Source organism: Enoplosus armatus, chromosome 11 (genome assembly GCF_043641665.1).
Source record: "Enoplosus armatus isolate fEnoArm2 chromosome 11, fEnoArm2.hap1, whole genome shotgun sequence".
Classification (NCBI taxonomy): Eukaryota; Metazoa; Chordata; class Actinopteri; order Centrarchiformes; family Enoplosidae; genus Enoplosus; species Enoplosus armatus.
The window spans coordinates 10,886,468-10,903,584 of NC_092190.1; the positions used below are offsets into that span (position 1 = coordinate 10,886,468).

Genomic DNA, 17,117 nt, shown 5'->3' on the forward strand with positions numbered 1-17,117 from the left:
GCAAGAGCGCAGCAATCATAACTTTCATTTCTAGTTAGGGAAAAATATATTTCTGGACAAGTTCTGTCAAATGAAAAATGTTTTTATGATGATGCATCTTGATAAAAACCTGTTAGACAGGAAAGATTGATTTGCCAGGATGCTACACTCCAAGGCCTGCTATGAGGTGTGACCGAAGTTGAGAGCGCCTCTGCACTGCTGAGCCGGCAGGCATTTCTCATTACCTCCCTTCTGTTTTTGTGTGCTACTAAATGCAATCGGCTCCCTTCGTGTTTGATGGAAATCTAACAGAACTGTTTGCTAGTGCAAATTAACTGTATATGAGTTCTTTCTTTTCAGGAAACCATGTTGTAAAGGCACAAGTGAAAAGCTTTTAAATGTACATACAAAATAGATTAAATTAATGTTATCATGAGTGTAGATGGTTTTGTTAAATGTTTGAGCAGAAACAACCACAGAGAAAACAGACAGCTGAAAATAACTGACGACACTGGAGCCAGCTCCTGCTGCACTTGGTCTGGCCTTTTCTGTTTGCTGGCAGCAGAGATGGAGAGCTGTGGCTTCTCAGCCTTCCACCCCATAAACCTGAATGAAAGGATAATGAGGGGACAAAGAAGGCTGTAAACATTAACACTAATATACAAACTGTCAGTAACCACAAAAAAACTACACAAATAATAGACTAAATAAAGTGCTAATTAGTGGTCAATCAAAGTCCACAAGTCCATTCTTTGACCATACAAAACTTTGGAGTGATGGACTGAGATAGCTGTGAGAAATCTGACCATTTTGTGGCGACAGAAAAAAACACATTGAAAGGTTTTAAACCTTGGAAAATGTTTTTTTGAGCAGCCCTGTGAACTTGATACAGTTCATTAGGCTTTCACATCTGACATGATCTCATCAGTCAGACACAGTAATGTAGCAACTGAACATTGTCCAGGATCACAATGTTGGCAGTACTATAATAGTTGAGAGTTTGTTATTATTTTGAGCAAATAGAACTGGCAAATGTATAACAAAGTTGAGAGGTCATGTTAAATACCAGAGCTTTTCTTATGACTGTGTTGAACTGTGGACATTTTTAAATAAACATAAACATGAGACTTAAAGAATAAGAGCTGTTATGATTATCACAGTATATAATAATGTATAGGAATCTACCATGGCCTATCATACAGGACATCATATAAATAATAACAATTATTTTGCTTATTCCTTTTTGTTCGCTACCGTCCTTTATATCACGTTTTGCAACAAACATTGTGTCTACGCCTTCCTGTTCCAAATTCAGATTTGAGTAAAAGTGCAAAATGACACAAAGAAAAATAGAGATAAACAATTCTATTTAAGCTTGCTCAAGGACAATTCATTTTGTTGTAAAATACTGGTGGATATCATGTCGGAGGCTTTGGTTTGTTGATGACTCTCTGCTCCGATCGCCTGATGACCAGATACAAATTAAATAAATCATTCTTTCATTCAATCTTATGGATAGATATGGATTCAATCAATATTGGATAGATTGATAAGTAAGATTTTTCCATTATTATCATTATTTACCTATATCATATAACAAGATCCATTTACTGCCTTAACCTGAGCTCTCTCGTTAACAGCCTAAATAAACAAACTACATTCTCTATAATGTATTAACAAAGGCTAGTAACGTGAGAAACGTCTGCCTGATAAAGGCATTTGAAGGCATCATGCTCGATGGTTAAAATATAATCACGTGAACTATCCAAACAAAATGAATAAGAAAGCGATACGGGAAAAGAAATAACAAGTGAATTCATTCATACAACCGCAATACAGAACACAGACACGCAGTGTTTGCTGGGAAATGTAGTTTTTCGTGGCATGGAAATTTCCGAGATATCAGTTTATAGGAGTGAGTGGAAATTTACTCTGCGCTACCTCTGTGAAAAGCAAAGCTGTCTCTGCCTTGCAGGATGTTTCGCTGGAAGTCAACCATGTTAACCTTATTCTCATCTGACTGCTGAGGCTGCTGACAGTTATTATTAGGATTATTAGGATATGGCTATGATTGGGACAATGATGTTTATTACTATTGCATTATTATGTTGTGATATGTTCTTGTATGACATGTTTCGTTACGTTATACTGTATTGTTATTATTATTATTAGTCATAGTGGTAGTGGTAGTAGTTATAGGGAGGTGTTGCTGCGTGATGAGAATCGGAGGTTTCATTGTCTCCCTTATTTCATATAATAAGATCATTATTTTTGTGAACCTAATATGTCATAAGCCTGAGAAACAGTACTGTGTTGAAACCTCAAACAATGATGGCACAACGACTTTTGTATATCAGGTGGTGGTGGTCTATGAGTTTTGGGTTTCCTCCTATTGCTCTAAAAAGACAACCATTTCCTCTTGATCACTCGCCTGATGCTTTCCAATGAATAGCTTCATCTTTGCCAGGTCACTTGTAAATCGAAAACACGTGTGCTTGCAAAAGCTAAATTGCATAACTTTATATCTCATATGGGCATAATTTTTGGCATACAGGATGAAATTCCCTTTCTAGGGATGCATCAGAAAAATTAAAACACTGAAAAAGCCAAAGACAAAAAAATATATATATAACTATTACTCAAAGAGGCAGCAGTTGGCAACTTTCTAGATTGTTGCAGATTACAAGCCTTACCCTAAAATCTGATTAGAGGTTCTTCTGTAATCAGTCAGAGAAGGAGTTTCTAGTAGTTTCTATGATTTGCAGCTCAGTGGCATTACAGCAGTGTTATGTCAGGTTGATTAGCCACCTTGATATCTATTTGTGATTGCATGCTGGAGAAGATTTGCTAAGCTTAATGAGGTCTTTTGTGTAATACTGTAAGCAGTAGGCTAGTGTAGTTTGTAGGTTAATATAAAAAGTTGTATAACTCTCTCCAGTTGAACAATCACCACAAGTATCTAGCTACAAATGTAATCTTCAAATAATGTTTTAGAAGAGCTTTTATTGTTTCCTTACCATCAGTTTCGTATAAGTTAAAGGTGTCATTTATTAGTTATTTTCAGTATAAACAAGACCCTGAAACAAAGCGATATTCTCTTCCGCAATTAAAACAAGGTGAGGAGGGTGGGTGGCCACTGGCTTCCTGTTCTAAATGACAGTTGCTTAAAGTACAAGTGTCCTTTTTATTCTTTAGTTCACGTAAACATGCAGGTCAGTACAAGACCACCAAGAGCCCGGGATAATTAGCTACAGAAATTTCCAGCAGGAGATTTTGCCTCCAAACGCGTCACGGGTGTGTTGCTTGGGGCGTGGAAGTAAAAGCTATGAGTTCATTAGAAAGAGGCAGGGTTGTTTAGCGTGAAGAAGAGCTCCCTGTGAAATGCAAAACACAGAGAAGACGGCGGGCTGCTAACGTCAAATTAATACATTGACAAGGAGCACTGAGTGGTACGAGGAAGCAGCGATCCTGGGGTGGTACGGGTCTTCAAGAGAAAGGCTCATCTTCCTTCATCCACATCTCTCTTCTGGGGCGCACAGTGTCGTTTTTAGCATCTTTAGCGCGTCTGCTAACACTAGCTAACAACGTTATACATCTTGAGCGTTCAACTGCGTTTAAACAATGGAGCCGGTGAGTCAGTGTGTTACGACCACACTAGAGTGGCGTTTTGTCAAAGACGTATATTTTAAAATGTGTGGTCATATGTCAGTGTTTCGCCAGTGAAGCTGTGTTTTCGGTAACTGGAGTTAACGTTTATTTGTCATTGAATATCTGTGTCAAATGTCACAGTGACTGTTGAGGCATTCAGGCCGATATTTTACTAGAAATGCAGACAGAAAGGCTTCACACCTGAGTAGCATTACATATGTCAGACTTACTTGCCTGTAGTGTTAAAGATCCAAACATGTAGCCTGCAGTGCACCTAAGATGAGCTAACAATGAGGAATACGAGCTCCTTGAAGATGCGTAGCTCGTGCAGTCGGATGAATGAGTGACTGTTCTAGAAATTTCACAGCGCCTGATACTGTAGCTGCGTCTGTGCGCTGCATGCCTGGATTGGTGTCGCCTCTCCTTTTTCTGTATTCACAAAGACAGGCTCAGGCTGTCAGCTTCACCTGGTCAGGTAGTGATTATGTTTGAACTTTGCAAATAAAATGAGATGAATCTATTGAATGACTTTGCTGTATTTCAGAGCCAGAGTTTCTTGGACAGTTTATGGTGAACACATGGAGTGTAGCCCTTGATGATGAGATGGCAAAATGAAAACAAAGACTTCTTTTATTGAGAAGGATGCTTATGCATAAAGCCTGGTTGTGAAGATGAAAGCGTAGGGTTATTTTCTATCATGCATGGAACCTCAAGAGAGACCGGACATCTAAGTGTGTGTGTGACTGTTTATGTGTGTGTAATATGGACACAATACAGATGTGCTCACATATCACCATGCATGATTCAATTTGATCCATCTCACTGTTATCTCTGAATTTGAATTATTTAACATATGTATATAGCATACAACTAACTGTTGGTGTAGTAAGTTGGTGGTTTCACTTGTGTGTGCATGGATTATGGTGTGGTAAAATTGAAAAATGACATTTTGAATTGGTCCTAATGCTTAAGACTACCTCTATGCAGGCAAAGAGTTGGAGGATTTTGAAGATGACAAGTCAGGCCACATATTAGATAATATAGGAACTGCAAAGTCTTTGGCTACACATTTCTATTCCTTCTTGACTCTTCTTGGTTTCTTACATAATGTTATTAAGCTTTCTTTGAAGTTTGTACAGTGGCATAGCTTGAGTTCTTTGTGTTAAAAAGATTAAGGAGGAAAGTCATACGCAGGATAAACCCGAGGACTGGCGCTGGAAAAATACTGCAGTTGCAAAACTGATTTAATTCTTATTAATCTTCATGTGGTTTGTAGAGTGCTATGCCATATTTGACCATTTCCTTCACTAATGTAGATATGATGTTCAGTTTGACTCTCTCTTTGCATTTCCATCCTGTTTTCAGGGAGACTGTTTTAAACTTTCAAACATTTGTGTTCGGTGTTTTTTCCTCTCAAATTAAGGCTCTAATGTTTTTCTTTGTCTTTGCTGTCTTGCAGGAATGTAAACTCTAGGCTTTTCTAGACCAGAGGCCTGCAACATCCTCCTCTAAAACTAGAACAACCTCAGTGCCGGTGGATAACCCCCTCCGAAGCACACCTAGTGAATTTGACCTGACAGTGGATACTACAGCTTCCATCCAGACAGCAAACCAAAGCAAAGCGTTGCTCCTTTTCTAATAATTAAATCCATAACTTTGACTATTTGTGTTCCCTTTTTTGCAAGAATTCATATAACTGTGAGATTTGTTAAATAACCTGTAAAAATGGGTCCCGGGATGGAAGCAGCGGACATAGCTGTGGTGGCACTGTATTTTGTCCTGGTGCTAGTCATCGGGTTTCTTGCCATGTGGAAGGCCAATCGCAGCACTGTGAGTGGCTACTTCCTGGCTGGCCGTTCCATGACGGGGATAGTGATAGGCGCATCACTCTTCGTCAGCAACATTGGCAGTGAACATTTCATAGGCCTGGCTGGGTCAGGAGCAGCAAGTGGTTTTGCTGTTGGAGCTTGGGAATTTAATGCTCTTCTACTTCTTCAGCTGCTCGGCTGGGTGTTTGTCCCTGTGTATATCCACTCAGGAGTCTACACCATGCCCGAGTACCTCTCAAAACGCTACGGCGGCAACAGGCTAAAGGTTTACTTTGCTTTCTTGTCTGTGTTACTTTACATTTTTACCAAGCTGTCTGTGGACTTGTATGCTGGAGCTCTCTTTATTCAGGAGTCCCTGGGGTGGAACCTTTATGTGTCTATTGTTCTGCTCATCAGTATGACTGCACTGCTCACTGTCACTGGTGGATTGGTGGCAGTAATGTACACGGATGCACTTCAGGCAGTGTTGATGATTGGTGGTGCCCTAACCTTAACCATCATCAGCCTACTCAAAGTTGGTGGGTTAGAGGGTGTCAGAACTAAGTACATGCAGGCAGTTCCCAATGTTTCTGCTATAATGGCCACTGGAAACTTCACCTATTCTCCTTCCTGCCGGATTGAACCTAAACCAGACTCACTACGCATCCTCCGAGGTCCCCTGGATGAAGACATCCCATGGCCAGGCTTCATTCTTGGCCAGACCCCTGCATCTATTTGGTACTGGTGTGCAGACCAGGTCATTGTTCAGAGAGTACTAGCAGCAAAGAACATTGCTCATGCTAAGTGCTCTACACTCATGGCTGGATTTCTCAAGATCCTGCCCATGTTTGTAATAGTCATTCCAGGAATGATCTCCCGCATCTTGTTTGTGGACGAGATCGCCTGCATCGGGCCAGAGCACTGCATGGCTGTGTGTGGTTCTCAGGCCGGCTGCTCTAACATTGCATACCCTCGCCTGGTCATGGCAGTGATGCCTGTGGGACTCAGGGGTCTGATGATGGCAGTCATGATTGCTGCCCTGATGAGTGATCTAGACTCGATCTTCAACAGTGCAAGCACCATCTTCACGTTGGACATCTACCAAACTTTCCGACAGAAGGCGTCTCAGCGCGAGCTGCTGACTGTGGGCCGCATGTTTGTTGTGCTCATGGTGGCAATCAGCATTGCCTGGGTCCCTGTTATTATTGAAATGCAAGGTGGACAGACATACCTCTACATCCAGGAAGTTGCAGGCTACCTCACTCCACCAATCGCCGCCCTCTTCCTGCTGGGTGTTTTCTGTAAACGTTGTAATGAGAAAGGTGCATTTTGGGGAGGCATGATAGGTTTCACACTCGGTACCCTACGACTGATACTAGCTTTTATTTACCGCCAGCCTCGCTGCGACCAGCCAGACGATAGGCCTTCCTTCATTGTTGATGTTCACTACATGTATTTTGCCGCTGGGCTGTTCTGGATTTCAGGATTGGTTGCTGTGGTGGTCAGCCTCTGCACCTCTCCACCTGATAAGGAGCAGGTTCGCACCACCACAGTCTGGGGGCTCCGCTACATTGAAATGGTTCCCACGAAGGGCCGAGAGGAAATATACAGGCTGACCGAGAAGAGCCACAGTAATGGCAATGGAAGCCACTATAAAGAAATGCCCCCGGATGTCAGAAAGGAGAGGTGTTTGGATGGGGCGGATGTCAAACTCCTGGTCCCATCTGCTGACCGTGACCCAGCCACCCCTAGCACGGAAACATCCCCTGCCACCACCCCTGCAGAACAAATTGGTAATGAAAGGATAGAGATGATCAGAACAGAAGAAGGCTGCTATGGAAATGGGGAGACTAGCAGGTGTATGCGTTTACTGGAGTGGTTTTATGGATGTAAGGAGGAAGCGCAGAGCACTCAGCAGAAAGTAGCGCAGGAGGATTCAAGGGTCATTGCAGAGATGCTGTACGAGCCACCTAGAGTTAAACTTCTCCTCAACTTGGGACTGTTATTCGTCTGCTCTGTGGGCATCTTCATGTTTGTTTATTTCTCACTGTAGTTGAACCCTGCACTGAGCTAACGGGGACTGGTGTGGGGGCTTTTTTATTGAGCTATGAGGGTGGCTGGGGGCTGTTCCAAACAAACAGTTGAATCTTCAGAGATTTGAGAAGCTCTGTCTGTAATATTTACAGTTGTCTTTTGTAGCTCTCTAACAGGGATCCAAGCTTATTCTAATCATTTTTTATTTAAATGATCCACACGAGACAAATTGTACTCCTTTATGACTATGAAGCTTATTTGACACTAGCGTGTCCATTTTTGTACAGCGCTTATTGTTAATCCTGCATTCAGAATATCTACTGGGATTTTTAGATTCTTGTACTCCAAGAGAATATAATATTTGCCTTTATATATGCACTTGTCTTTTATTTTTTTGTACGGTGAAAAACAAAGTATTCTGTGGTTTAAGGTTTTTTTTCCACTTTTGTTGACACTAACTGTAGGCTTAGTTGCTGGTGTAGCATACATATGTCTGTAGTAACTCAAAAAACAATTTTAACTTATCGTTCTGTACAAGTTCCTGCTGCTGGAGACTATATTATTACTGCATTGTATCAACAGAACTCTGTGATTCCTTTTAATTTGTATGTTCTCCCTCAACAGTGCAGGATAGAAGAGGTAGAAATGATATCCAACTATTTTTTTAAGGGGACCATTCAGAAGTTTGTAAAACAAGTTAATATTAAGTGCTAAGAAGCATTGCTTCTCTGCTGCTGTTGTGTATGACCATTATGTTTATGATTTAGCCCACTGGACGTATTGCATCAAAAATCATGTTGTCAAGCTCACAGTAAATATCTGGTATTTAAAATATGTCCGTGTTTTGGTGTTTTGGAGTTTTGGAGAAAATAAACAGGAGAAGCACAAGATTAGAAATTGTTGTCCTATTTAAAAAAATAAAAATAAATGTGAGAAGAAACTTAATATAGTGTGGTACCTACTTATTTTGATTGGCTGTTCATTGTGTTGTCACTTTAAGGGACTTTATATATTGCATTTTCTACTACTGTGTTTTTGTTTTTAATATTTTTTGTGTGTGGCTGTATTCTGTGTTACATTTCAAAGCTAACATGCAGCTTTTTTATGCATTACAACAAAAAGCCACAAGTACCAATGCTCATGAAAAGTGTGTTGAGTCTGTTGCATCATGTTAACACTGTGTACAATATAATTCATGGCTCATTGGATCATCCACAATATACATTACTTCTATAGTAGGCTATCTCTATTTATTGTGTCAATGTACCTTTAGTCCACTGCCGTCTGAAAAGTCATATCATCATGTTTCAAGTGCATCTTTTATAAACCTCTTACCACATGTGTCTTAGTGTGCAATGTTAAAGAAAAATAAATAGTTCACTTGGAGTTGAATAGGCTACCACATTTGTTTAAAGCCATTTGATAAACCAGCTTCGCCATGTAGTATGTTCTCAGTTAGCTGCGTATCAGCAGAGAATGATAATGCAAAGCAGAAATGACATTTCAGACGTTTAGTGCAGGATTAGTACAACTGGATGAGCCTACTCATGACAGTATCAAGGGTAATTCAACCAGGTGTATAAAGTTCTTGGCCTTCTGGATTATGGACATTAAACACAGTAAAGTGTCCAGACATGAACATTATCACCCCCACAATACAATTTTTTTTAAATATTGTATTAATTGTATGTGTTTTGGAATTTGATAACAGTGTTGAATGACCTCACTCCAAAACGTTAGTGTCATAATGTGACAGGCCAATCCTGGCATAAATTAGGCATAAATGATGCATAACCTATGAAGGATTGATAAGTGATGATTGCTGTATGGGAAAGAGCTTTAAAACCATATTCTTTCTGAGAGAATATACATTGTTATTTTTATGGTTTTGAAAATAAAGTTTCTGTGGACACAAAAGGACAAATGTGTACTCATTCTTTATGTTGTGACATAAAACAATGAGAGAAACAGTTGGTGGGTATACTTTCTTGCCATACGGGCTAACATCAACATTAACATTAATTTGAAAGAAAGTGTCACTTTAATGCACTTTCTTGTTGACTAAAGAATATTGCAACACCAGAAACATTCTTCATTGATCATGGGATTATCAACTGGTTCCAAGTTCCATGAAGAAGTCAGCATCTGTTTTAATGAAATTTCAAAATGAGTTTAATTCAGACCAGAATAATTGTAGACTTTGTTTGTGCAATTCGTCGCATGTGGTTAGTTTGGTACTAACACTCATTTCATTACAACTCCTGAATAACTGCATTATTTGTCAGTCATATTTTAAAACTTGTTCCTGTATGTGTTAAATAACAAAACTGCCCTCCCTTTCAGTGTTTCCTATATATTTTATTTATAGGTGGTTATTGTTGACCAGGATTACATAACCCCCAACAAGGCTTTATTAGGCCGACGTGCAAACTACGAAACCAAGTAATATCATAATGGTTCACATAGTTAGGTTATGCTGACTAATACACTGTATTTTTAAGAATGACAATCAACTTTGTCGAATCAATCTCTTTTAGTTAGTGTGGCTTTTAGAAGCCATGAAATGTTGTCATATTTAGACAGTGACTCATGCCCCTAATGTCCTATGACTGCCCACAGCAACAGGTTCAAATGTACTACACATAAAAGGGAGTGTGTGGGTAGCTCAGGAAGAGCACATTTCTCTCATGATAGTGTGATTAATGTTTGTGCATCACTCACTCAAGAATGAGTGTGAACGACTATGAATGTTTCCACATGTTTAATTACGACCTTAATAAACCTCTGCTTGAAGAGAGCTACACCCCGTCATACCCTGCAGCATATGTCAAATAAATCATGAATGGAAGTTTAAATGCCTCCCGATGTTGTTTCTGAGCTGCAACCTTTTCTGTCGTTTAAATGTTATTGTTACTGTGATATCAGTGCATTTATTTTCTGTGGATGGAAACTAACTAAGTACATTTATGTAAGTACTTTTGTTTTAAATGTAGCAAAAAGTTTTCTGACAAGTCGTTTTTGACTTGATTAGAGTAGTATAAAGTAGCATAACATTGAAATACTAATATTAAGAGTCATTTAATAAACTATTAAAAAAACAAGCGCATGAAAAGTATGGAAGCCCAAAACTGATAAAAAGGAGTAAAAGGTTATAAGAAATATAATTGAATACATCAATAAATGATATTGTTAGTTAAGTCATTAAAATGGAGTGTAAAAAAGGATAGCTTCATACTTTTCCTTTAACCTCCAATCAGTTTTTAAAACTGTTATCTACAGCCATGCTAGCGGCTCTGTGAGGCTATACTTAATTTAGCATGTTGGCCTGCTAACATATGCTACATGAACTACAGCTGAGGATAATGGAAATGTCACTTGTTTTTCAGGTATTAAACCAAAAGTATTGGACAAATTATAATTTTGACGTGATGATGGGGCTGGAAGCAAACTCGGGATACTCAAATTGATTACAATTAATTCAGAGGTTGTAAAGATCATCTTTAGCTATCCATCTCACGTAATTGCACTCATCTAATGGATACTCCACCTGTGCACAATAACCTGTGCTTGTGTTTCCCCTGCATCCTTCAGCTCTCTTGTGTTGGTGTTATTTCACATCACTGCTGTAAGACACAACACACACTTTGAGTTTGACAGCGCTGTAATTTGAACTAGTTTGAATTCTCTTCGTCACTTAACATCACACACATTGCTTACTCCTCCACCAACCCCCTGCCGGACTCATACCCTCCCTCTTCCCCAAGAGGAAAATAATGATATTGTCCTTGTGGAAAAGTACTGGCATCCCGGCCATGCTTTGTTCATTGTGTATTTTGGGCAGTGGACACACGAACAATAGTCTGAAACAAATGCTTCAAATGGCTTCAAGGCGCTGGAATGATGATATTATTGGATGGGATTAATTAGGCTGTAGGCATTAAAATCAAGTCATTTTATATGAATGTAATTATGTAATGTATAGTTATTTTTATGAAGGTTTGCCATTTCAATCTAAATATTAAGACCTGTCCACACATTGTCAAACATCAGTGTGAGATGAATGCTGAGCAGAACTTCAACTTAACCTACTTAGTCTTTTGCTTACATCGTATTGGTTGTCTGTGTCAGTGTTTGCAGTGACCCAGCTTTCTCCCTTTATTATGTCTTCTCATTATTACTGTTTGGGATCTTTTATGGTGGTAATCTTTTTGCAGGGGATGTAAAACAAAGAAACGTTCATTCATGCCCTGAACTGATCCTCTAAGTTAGTGCTCCCTGACAGGCTGTCTGACGGACTGCTTCCAAGAAGTTCGACCAATCAAATGGTTCATGTATAGATGGATGGTTAAGATGAGCTTTAGGGGCTGTGGGGGTTAAGGTCTGTAACTCACACTTCATAGGTCTTTTTCATGGAAGACATTTTGACACAGTAGCAAAAGCACAGGTTTAAATAATGAAACAAACAAAAAAAGCTTATTTACCTGTCACTGTCCTCTTGGGACATTCATTCATGCTCTTTAAAGAATAGTTCCACATTTTGAGAAGAGAGTTGATGAGAAGATCAATACCACTCGACTGATGGGAAGATCAATACCACTCTCATATCGAGTGGTATCGATTTTCTTTGTCCAACTATTCCTTTAACGTCCCTCTGCCTGCAAAAGATCTGGGGACAGCACTGTGTGTGTTTAAAACTAACTATGATACTTAAAGTTGGGGGTCTGTGTAAACACCAGGAACAATGATGGAAATAAGTCCAGGACTTTATTCTTCTATTCCTATAAATTACCTGTGACGGTGAGGTAAAGGCTGTTGTAAGTATATCTGTATTTGGAACACAGTACTATCTACTATGTTTGTGCTTTCACTTTTGTATTTGTTTCATGATCACTGCTGTGATCCAGCATCTGTATCCAGGCATGTGCACATTGCATGTTGTTGAGCTGGGGAGGATGTGGTAGCTTTGGGTTCACTGGCCACATGCGTCAAAATGCCTTAAACTCCATATGTTTCTGACAACAGAGGTGGTACCATTCACGTAACAGCTGGGTTTGACAGAGATAAGTGGCAGTTAGGCCATTCAGGGGTGGAGAATTGTGGGCTTCAGGCCTGTTGACCTCTCTCTCTAGAAGACAGATGCAAATTTCCCATCCCTCCCACCAGGATAATCCAGTCAGTATCAATTCTGCTCCACAGGGAGTCCTATGTACATATTAAAAACAAACAATAAAACCACGAAACAATTTAAACAGTCAGCACAGTCAACCGCAAGGCTCACAATTGAAAGCCTGTAGACTAGTTTGTTCTCTTGGCCTCTCCAGCTGGTTCCAGACAGTGGCACCTATGGAGACTGCTCTTGAACGCAGCTTTTGTGGGTGCAGGAACTTCCAGGACATTAGGATCGTACCACTCAAAATTCTTTGCTGTTGACTGGGTGCGACCATTGGGCTGGTGGTCGAGCCCACCTGAACAGTTCTGTCAGGTACTGGGGGCCAATATGACCATTGTAGACACAGTCACTTTGATTCTGTTAACAATACAAGCCATTTGCAGAGGTTTGTCAATCTTGTTTTTACAGAGTCTGCCCTGTCATAAGATGAGACTATGTGTTGATAAACATGCGCCTCCATCTACCTCAGTTGATTTTATGATCAGCATACTTAACCAGACTAGATCGTCAGCTTGGTGAAGTCTTTGTTTGAGAGGAAAACCTGCATTGCTTTGCAGGTTCCCACGCAGATGGCTGTCAATCTCTGGTCTGCAAAGGAAGTGCGGTGCATGAGTCCTCAAGTGCACAAACTGTTATTAACGAGGTGTTACATATAAAAAAATGTTGTTATTGTTATCTCTGTTATTCACTCTTATTGGGGTGACACGGAAGCAGCCAAGACGGGAAATTTGAGCAAACACATAGTCAATGCATTCCTGTCATTCCCCGCCCCGACTAAACTATGGTGGCATGCCTTGTGTTCTGGCGTCAATCCATGGAACAGGGCTTCAATGGCAAAAGGAAATATTTACCTCCCTTTGTAATAACAGGGAGAAGAATAGTGTCCAGGGCCACGACATAATGAATGAGCATCAATGAAGCATACACCACTTTTCCTGTCTTTCTGCGTCAAACTGACCAGTGACAACAACATTCTTGATTAGTGACAAATCAACAACATGGCAGCTAATGTCAAGTGTAAACTGCTGATTAGGGGTTTGCTGATATGGAAACACTGAAAGCAAACCTTTTCAACAGTTCTCATTCTTGTAAGTCATAATGTAATGTACTCACTGCCACGACTTCCAGAAAGTAGGTGAGTGGTTTAAGACAGTAGAGAGGGAGACAGTGACGGCTCAGGTTAAAAGCATGTTTCAAGCCTTCTTGTTCTCCTGGGTAACCCCTACAGGACCTGAACTTCATTCTCTTAATTCTACCTTGTTTTACATTTTCCTGGGAGAATCTGAATGTTAATTCGAATCTGACTGTTATCAGGCTATTGAATAGGCGTTATCATCACACATGTCGTCCCAAATTAGAAAGTTTTAGATAATGTCAGAGAATAACGCTTTGAAGCTGGAATACTTTTAACCTCAGCATGCAAGAATATTGCATTGAATGCAAATCTTTGCATTATACCAGGATATTTCTACTTTTGCTATTCCAAAAGATTTGTCTAATAACTATAGTTTACTGCTCGAGTGATGAGTGATTTCACTTCATGCATAATGTGGGAAGGATAACAAAACAGTTGATGCAGTACTATGATCCTCTATTGTGAAAAGCATCAGATGTTCTGGTCCCCTGGTGTCAGTTCATTTCAACACACATTGTGTTGTAACGAGCTTTCATCACACTGAGCCAACAGAGAAATTCCTCATCTTTTAAAGAAACATCTTTTAAAGTTGTGAAACATCAGATTACTGAGATGCCATGTTATCTGAAAACTGACCAGACGCTGAGAGAAACAGGGGAAAAAACCCAGGGTCATGACAATGTGGAAGTTTGAATACATTTTATTATTCAAAATCTTCACCAACTTGTAGGTTTGGCATGAGCCCTACTTTTCAAGTAGATAACACTCCCGTTTTTCATTAAACTTTCTTTTGCATAGAACAGTTTAAAATTTTGCACATCAGATTAGGTTCTCGCCATTAATGTTCCCCCTTTGGGATTTTACCTGTTACGAGCTCATCTTCAGCTCCACTTTGTGTATGTGTGTCTCTGTGTCTTTGTGTTTGTGTTTCTTTTTACATACTGTTCTATTTTTCTCTTGTTTCACTCTACAGAGCTGCACAGCAAAACATAAATGATCTGGGAACGATTAGAGGTGGTGGGAGTCATCCACTCCAGCAGTGTGGCTGTGGGAGGTGGGGTGGTGGTGGTGGAGGGTGTCCAAGATCCAGTTTCAAGCATTCTTGTCAGCAAACAGATACCACGCTGAAGTGTCCTTGAGCAAGACAATGAATCTCTAAAGACTTCAGGGTGGCTGACACTCATACCTCATTTTACATGAAATAAAGACCCAATTTCAATTTCTTACTTAACCAAATATTTTTTTACAGGAAGACAAACCATGTTAATGTGATAATTAAGCAATCATTGACACATTTCACTGGAGAAATCTAAGTGCATGTAAGTGTGACTCCAAAATGTGTTGCATTATACTGCCACCTTGAGGAAGCCACAGTAAAACTGCCATAGACTGCCATAAACAACGTTCCCTTGTATGGCACTCCCTCTGAGGGCAGATTATGAATTACAGATGAATAAACATCACATCAACCTCTCAAACCAGTCAGGTTGATATTTAACCCATATTTGCTTCCATCATTTGGGAAAGATTTGTGTGCTTGTGTGTGTGTGTATGTTTTCGTTGCAGGTTAAAATGACTTCCAACACTCGCTTTCCTTTATCAGCTGGAGGAAATATCAGCATTTTGTATGCCGAAAATTTTCAAGGTCATGACCCACTATCTTTCCCTCTCACCCACACACACACACACACACACACACACACACACACACACTCAAAACCCACTGTTCAGCCGAGCAGAAAAGATTAAAAAAGTAAACAAAGTGTGAGCAGTAGTTGACTGTGTACCTGTGAGCTAATGACTTTGCTTCTTACTCTAACCACCTGTGCTCTCTGCCAGTGCCTCTTTATTTTGTTCTGTTTTCACTCCAAGGTGTTTTGATTTACTAACCAATTTCATGATGTGGCCCTCGAAAACCTGGCAAAAGGTTGGTACAATATAGTACAAATATTAATAAAATGTTCTTTATGTGGTTGGCTGCGCTTGAGTGAGATTCAGTGGTTGGACAAAATTACTTTAAAGCAGTGGTTTGGGCACCAATGATTTGACCTTCTTTAGAACTCTTTTACTTGTGATCTATGCTGCTTTAAAAACTCCAGCAGTGTAACAGTGTTTTCTGTTCCAGTGAAAATTTCTCAATCAGCTTCTTGCTATGAGTAAAGGTGTCCTATATGTACACAAAACAGTTTGGGTTATTTCACTTGAGAGATTTTTTTTATATGTTTTTTTTCCTGTGCTTTTCTCACTGGATTGAAGTGGGCAGGAAAAAAGGAGGTATCACCGTACTTCCAGGCACCAATTTAGCAATATCTGAATCCAAATCTGACAACCGTTGTGAGTCAGTTTGCTGATGTTTCAATGTTGCTGTCAATCAAATATGATCAAACCACACCCACTGAGTGCCTCTCATTCTTAACTTTAAATTGTATTGTTGCAATAAACCTAATTTACTTGACTGTCTTAAACTTTCTGGAAATACAGAATCATCCTTTGTTTTCCTTCCAACCAGATGAGTGCATCTGATTGGTCCAACCTAACCCTTAACCTGGAGGAGTCCCTGACCAGTGCTCTGGGTCATTACCTGGACAACTGGAGGCGTAACGTGACAGCTGCAGCCAACGCTTTGGACAAGACCATGGCCGAGGAGAACTTCATGAATGTCATCTGGTATCTGGCAGTGATGATTGGCATGTTTGCCTTCATTGTTGTGGCCATCCTGGTGAGCACGGTCAAATCCAAGAGGAGAGAGCACTCTAATGACCCCTACCACCAATACATCAAGGAGGACTGGACTGCTCAGATACAGAGTGACGTCATCACTAACTTTTCAGCAAGATAATGCAAGAATACACACTTAACTCACAGCAAATCATCATTAACATCAGTAGCAGCATGACTTGAACAGATTTTGATTAAAGTGGTCCTTCTGTAATCAGAATAATAAAGTCTAATTGATGTTAAAGGTGTATCTAACTTGTGGTTTAGCTCTTTAGATCTCTAGAGCTTTAATCCATTAACATCAATAATGCATTAGGGCAGTTTTTCCCAATCTTTTTTGATGTACCACGTTATTGACACCACCTGTTATCTTCCAAATGTGTTCATTTAAATACATTTTAAAGAGGATGTTATTAAACACTGTTAATTATATAAAAGTGAATGTTGTTACAATTGTATAGTCATGACAAACATAGTGATCCTGAAATAATAAAGTTAAAAATGGCTGAATTCCATGTAGATGCTTCAGTTTCAGGGTCCTGGTATTGGTCATGTAGGCTCACTGTCACACTGTCATGGCTTACTGGGACACTAGAATGGAACAGAGCCCTTGTTAATGTTATTA

The 17,117-nt window shown here is 39.8% G+C and overlaps 2 protein-coding genes across 3 annotated transcripts; both read left to right on the plus strand.

The window, feature by feature from the left end:
* Positions 1-1,034: 1,034 nt before the first annotated feature.
* On the plus strand, positions 1,035-9,374 carry slc5a3b (solute carrier family 5 member 3b). Of its 2 annotated transcripts, XM_070914491.1 has the most exons (2): positions 1,035-1,074; positions 5,372-9,374. In XM_070914491.1, exons 1-2 carry the CDS (start codon positions 1,035-1,037, stop codon positions 7,486-7,488), a joined length of 2,157 nt encoding a protein of 718 aa, XP_070770592.1. In that variant the 3' UTR covers positions 7,489-9,374. The 2 variants fall into 2 exon arrangements, with proteins under 2 accessions (XP_070770592.1, XP_070770593.1); XM_070914492.1 differs by lacking the exon at positions 1,035-1,074 and having other exon boundaries at positions 5,353-9,374.
* Positions 9,375-15,571: 6,197 nt separating this feature from the next.
* Positions 15,572-16,613, plus strand: LOC139292927 (potassium voltage-gated channel subfamily E member 2-like). Its single transcript, XM_070915338.1, has 3 exons — positions 15,572-15,612; positions 15,647-15,701; positions 16,284-16,613. Exons 1-3 carry the CDS (start codon positions 15,572-15,574, stop codon positions 16,611-16,613), a joined length of 426 nt encoding a protein of 141 aa, XP_070771439.1.
* Positions 16,614-17,117: the final 504 nt, after the last annotated feature.

Excerpts from the sequence above, each read along its gene's own strand:
- slc5a3b (XM_070914491.1), top strand. The coding sequence starts at position 1,035 with ATGTTAAATACCAGAGCTTTTCTTATGACTGTGTTGAACT. Across the intron at positions 1,075-5,371 it reads TCTTATGACTGTGTTGAACT|CAGCGGACATAGCTGTGGTG; the intron begins GTGGACATTTTT and ends CCGGGATGGAAG.
- LOC139292927 (XM_070915338.1), top strand. The coding sequence starts at position 15,572 with ATGACTTTGCTTCTTACTCTAACCACCTGTGCTCTCTGCCA. Across the intron at positions 15,613-15,646 it reads ACCACCTGTGCTCTCTGCCA|GTGTTTTGATTTACTAACCA; the intron begins GTGCCTCTTTAT and ends TTTCACTCCAAG. Across the intron at positions 15,702-16,283 it reads CCTCGAAAACCTGGCAAAAG|ATGAGTGCATCTGATTGGTC; the intron begins GTTGGTACAATA and ends CCTTCCAACCAG.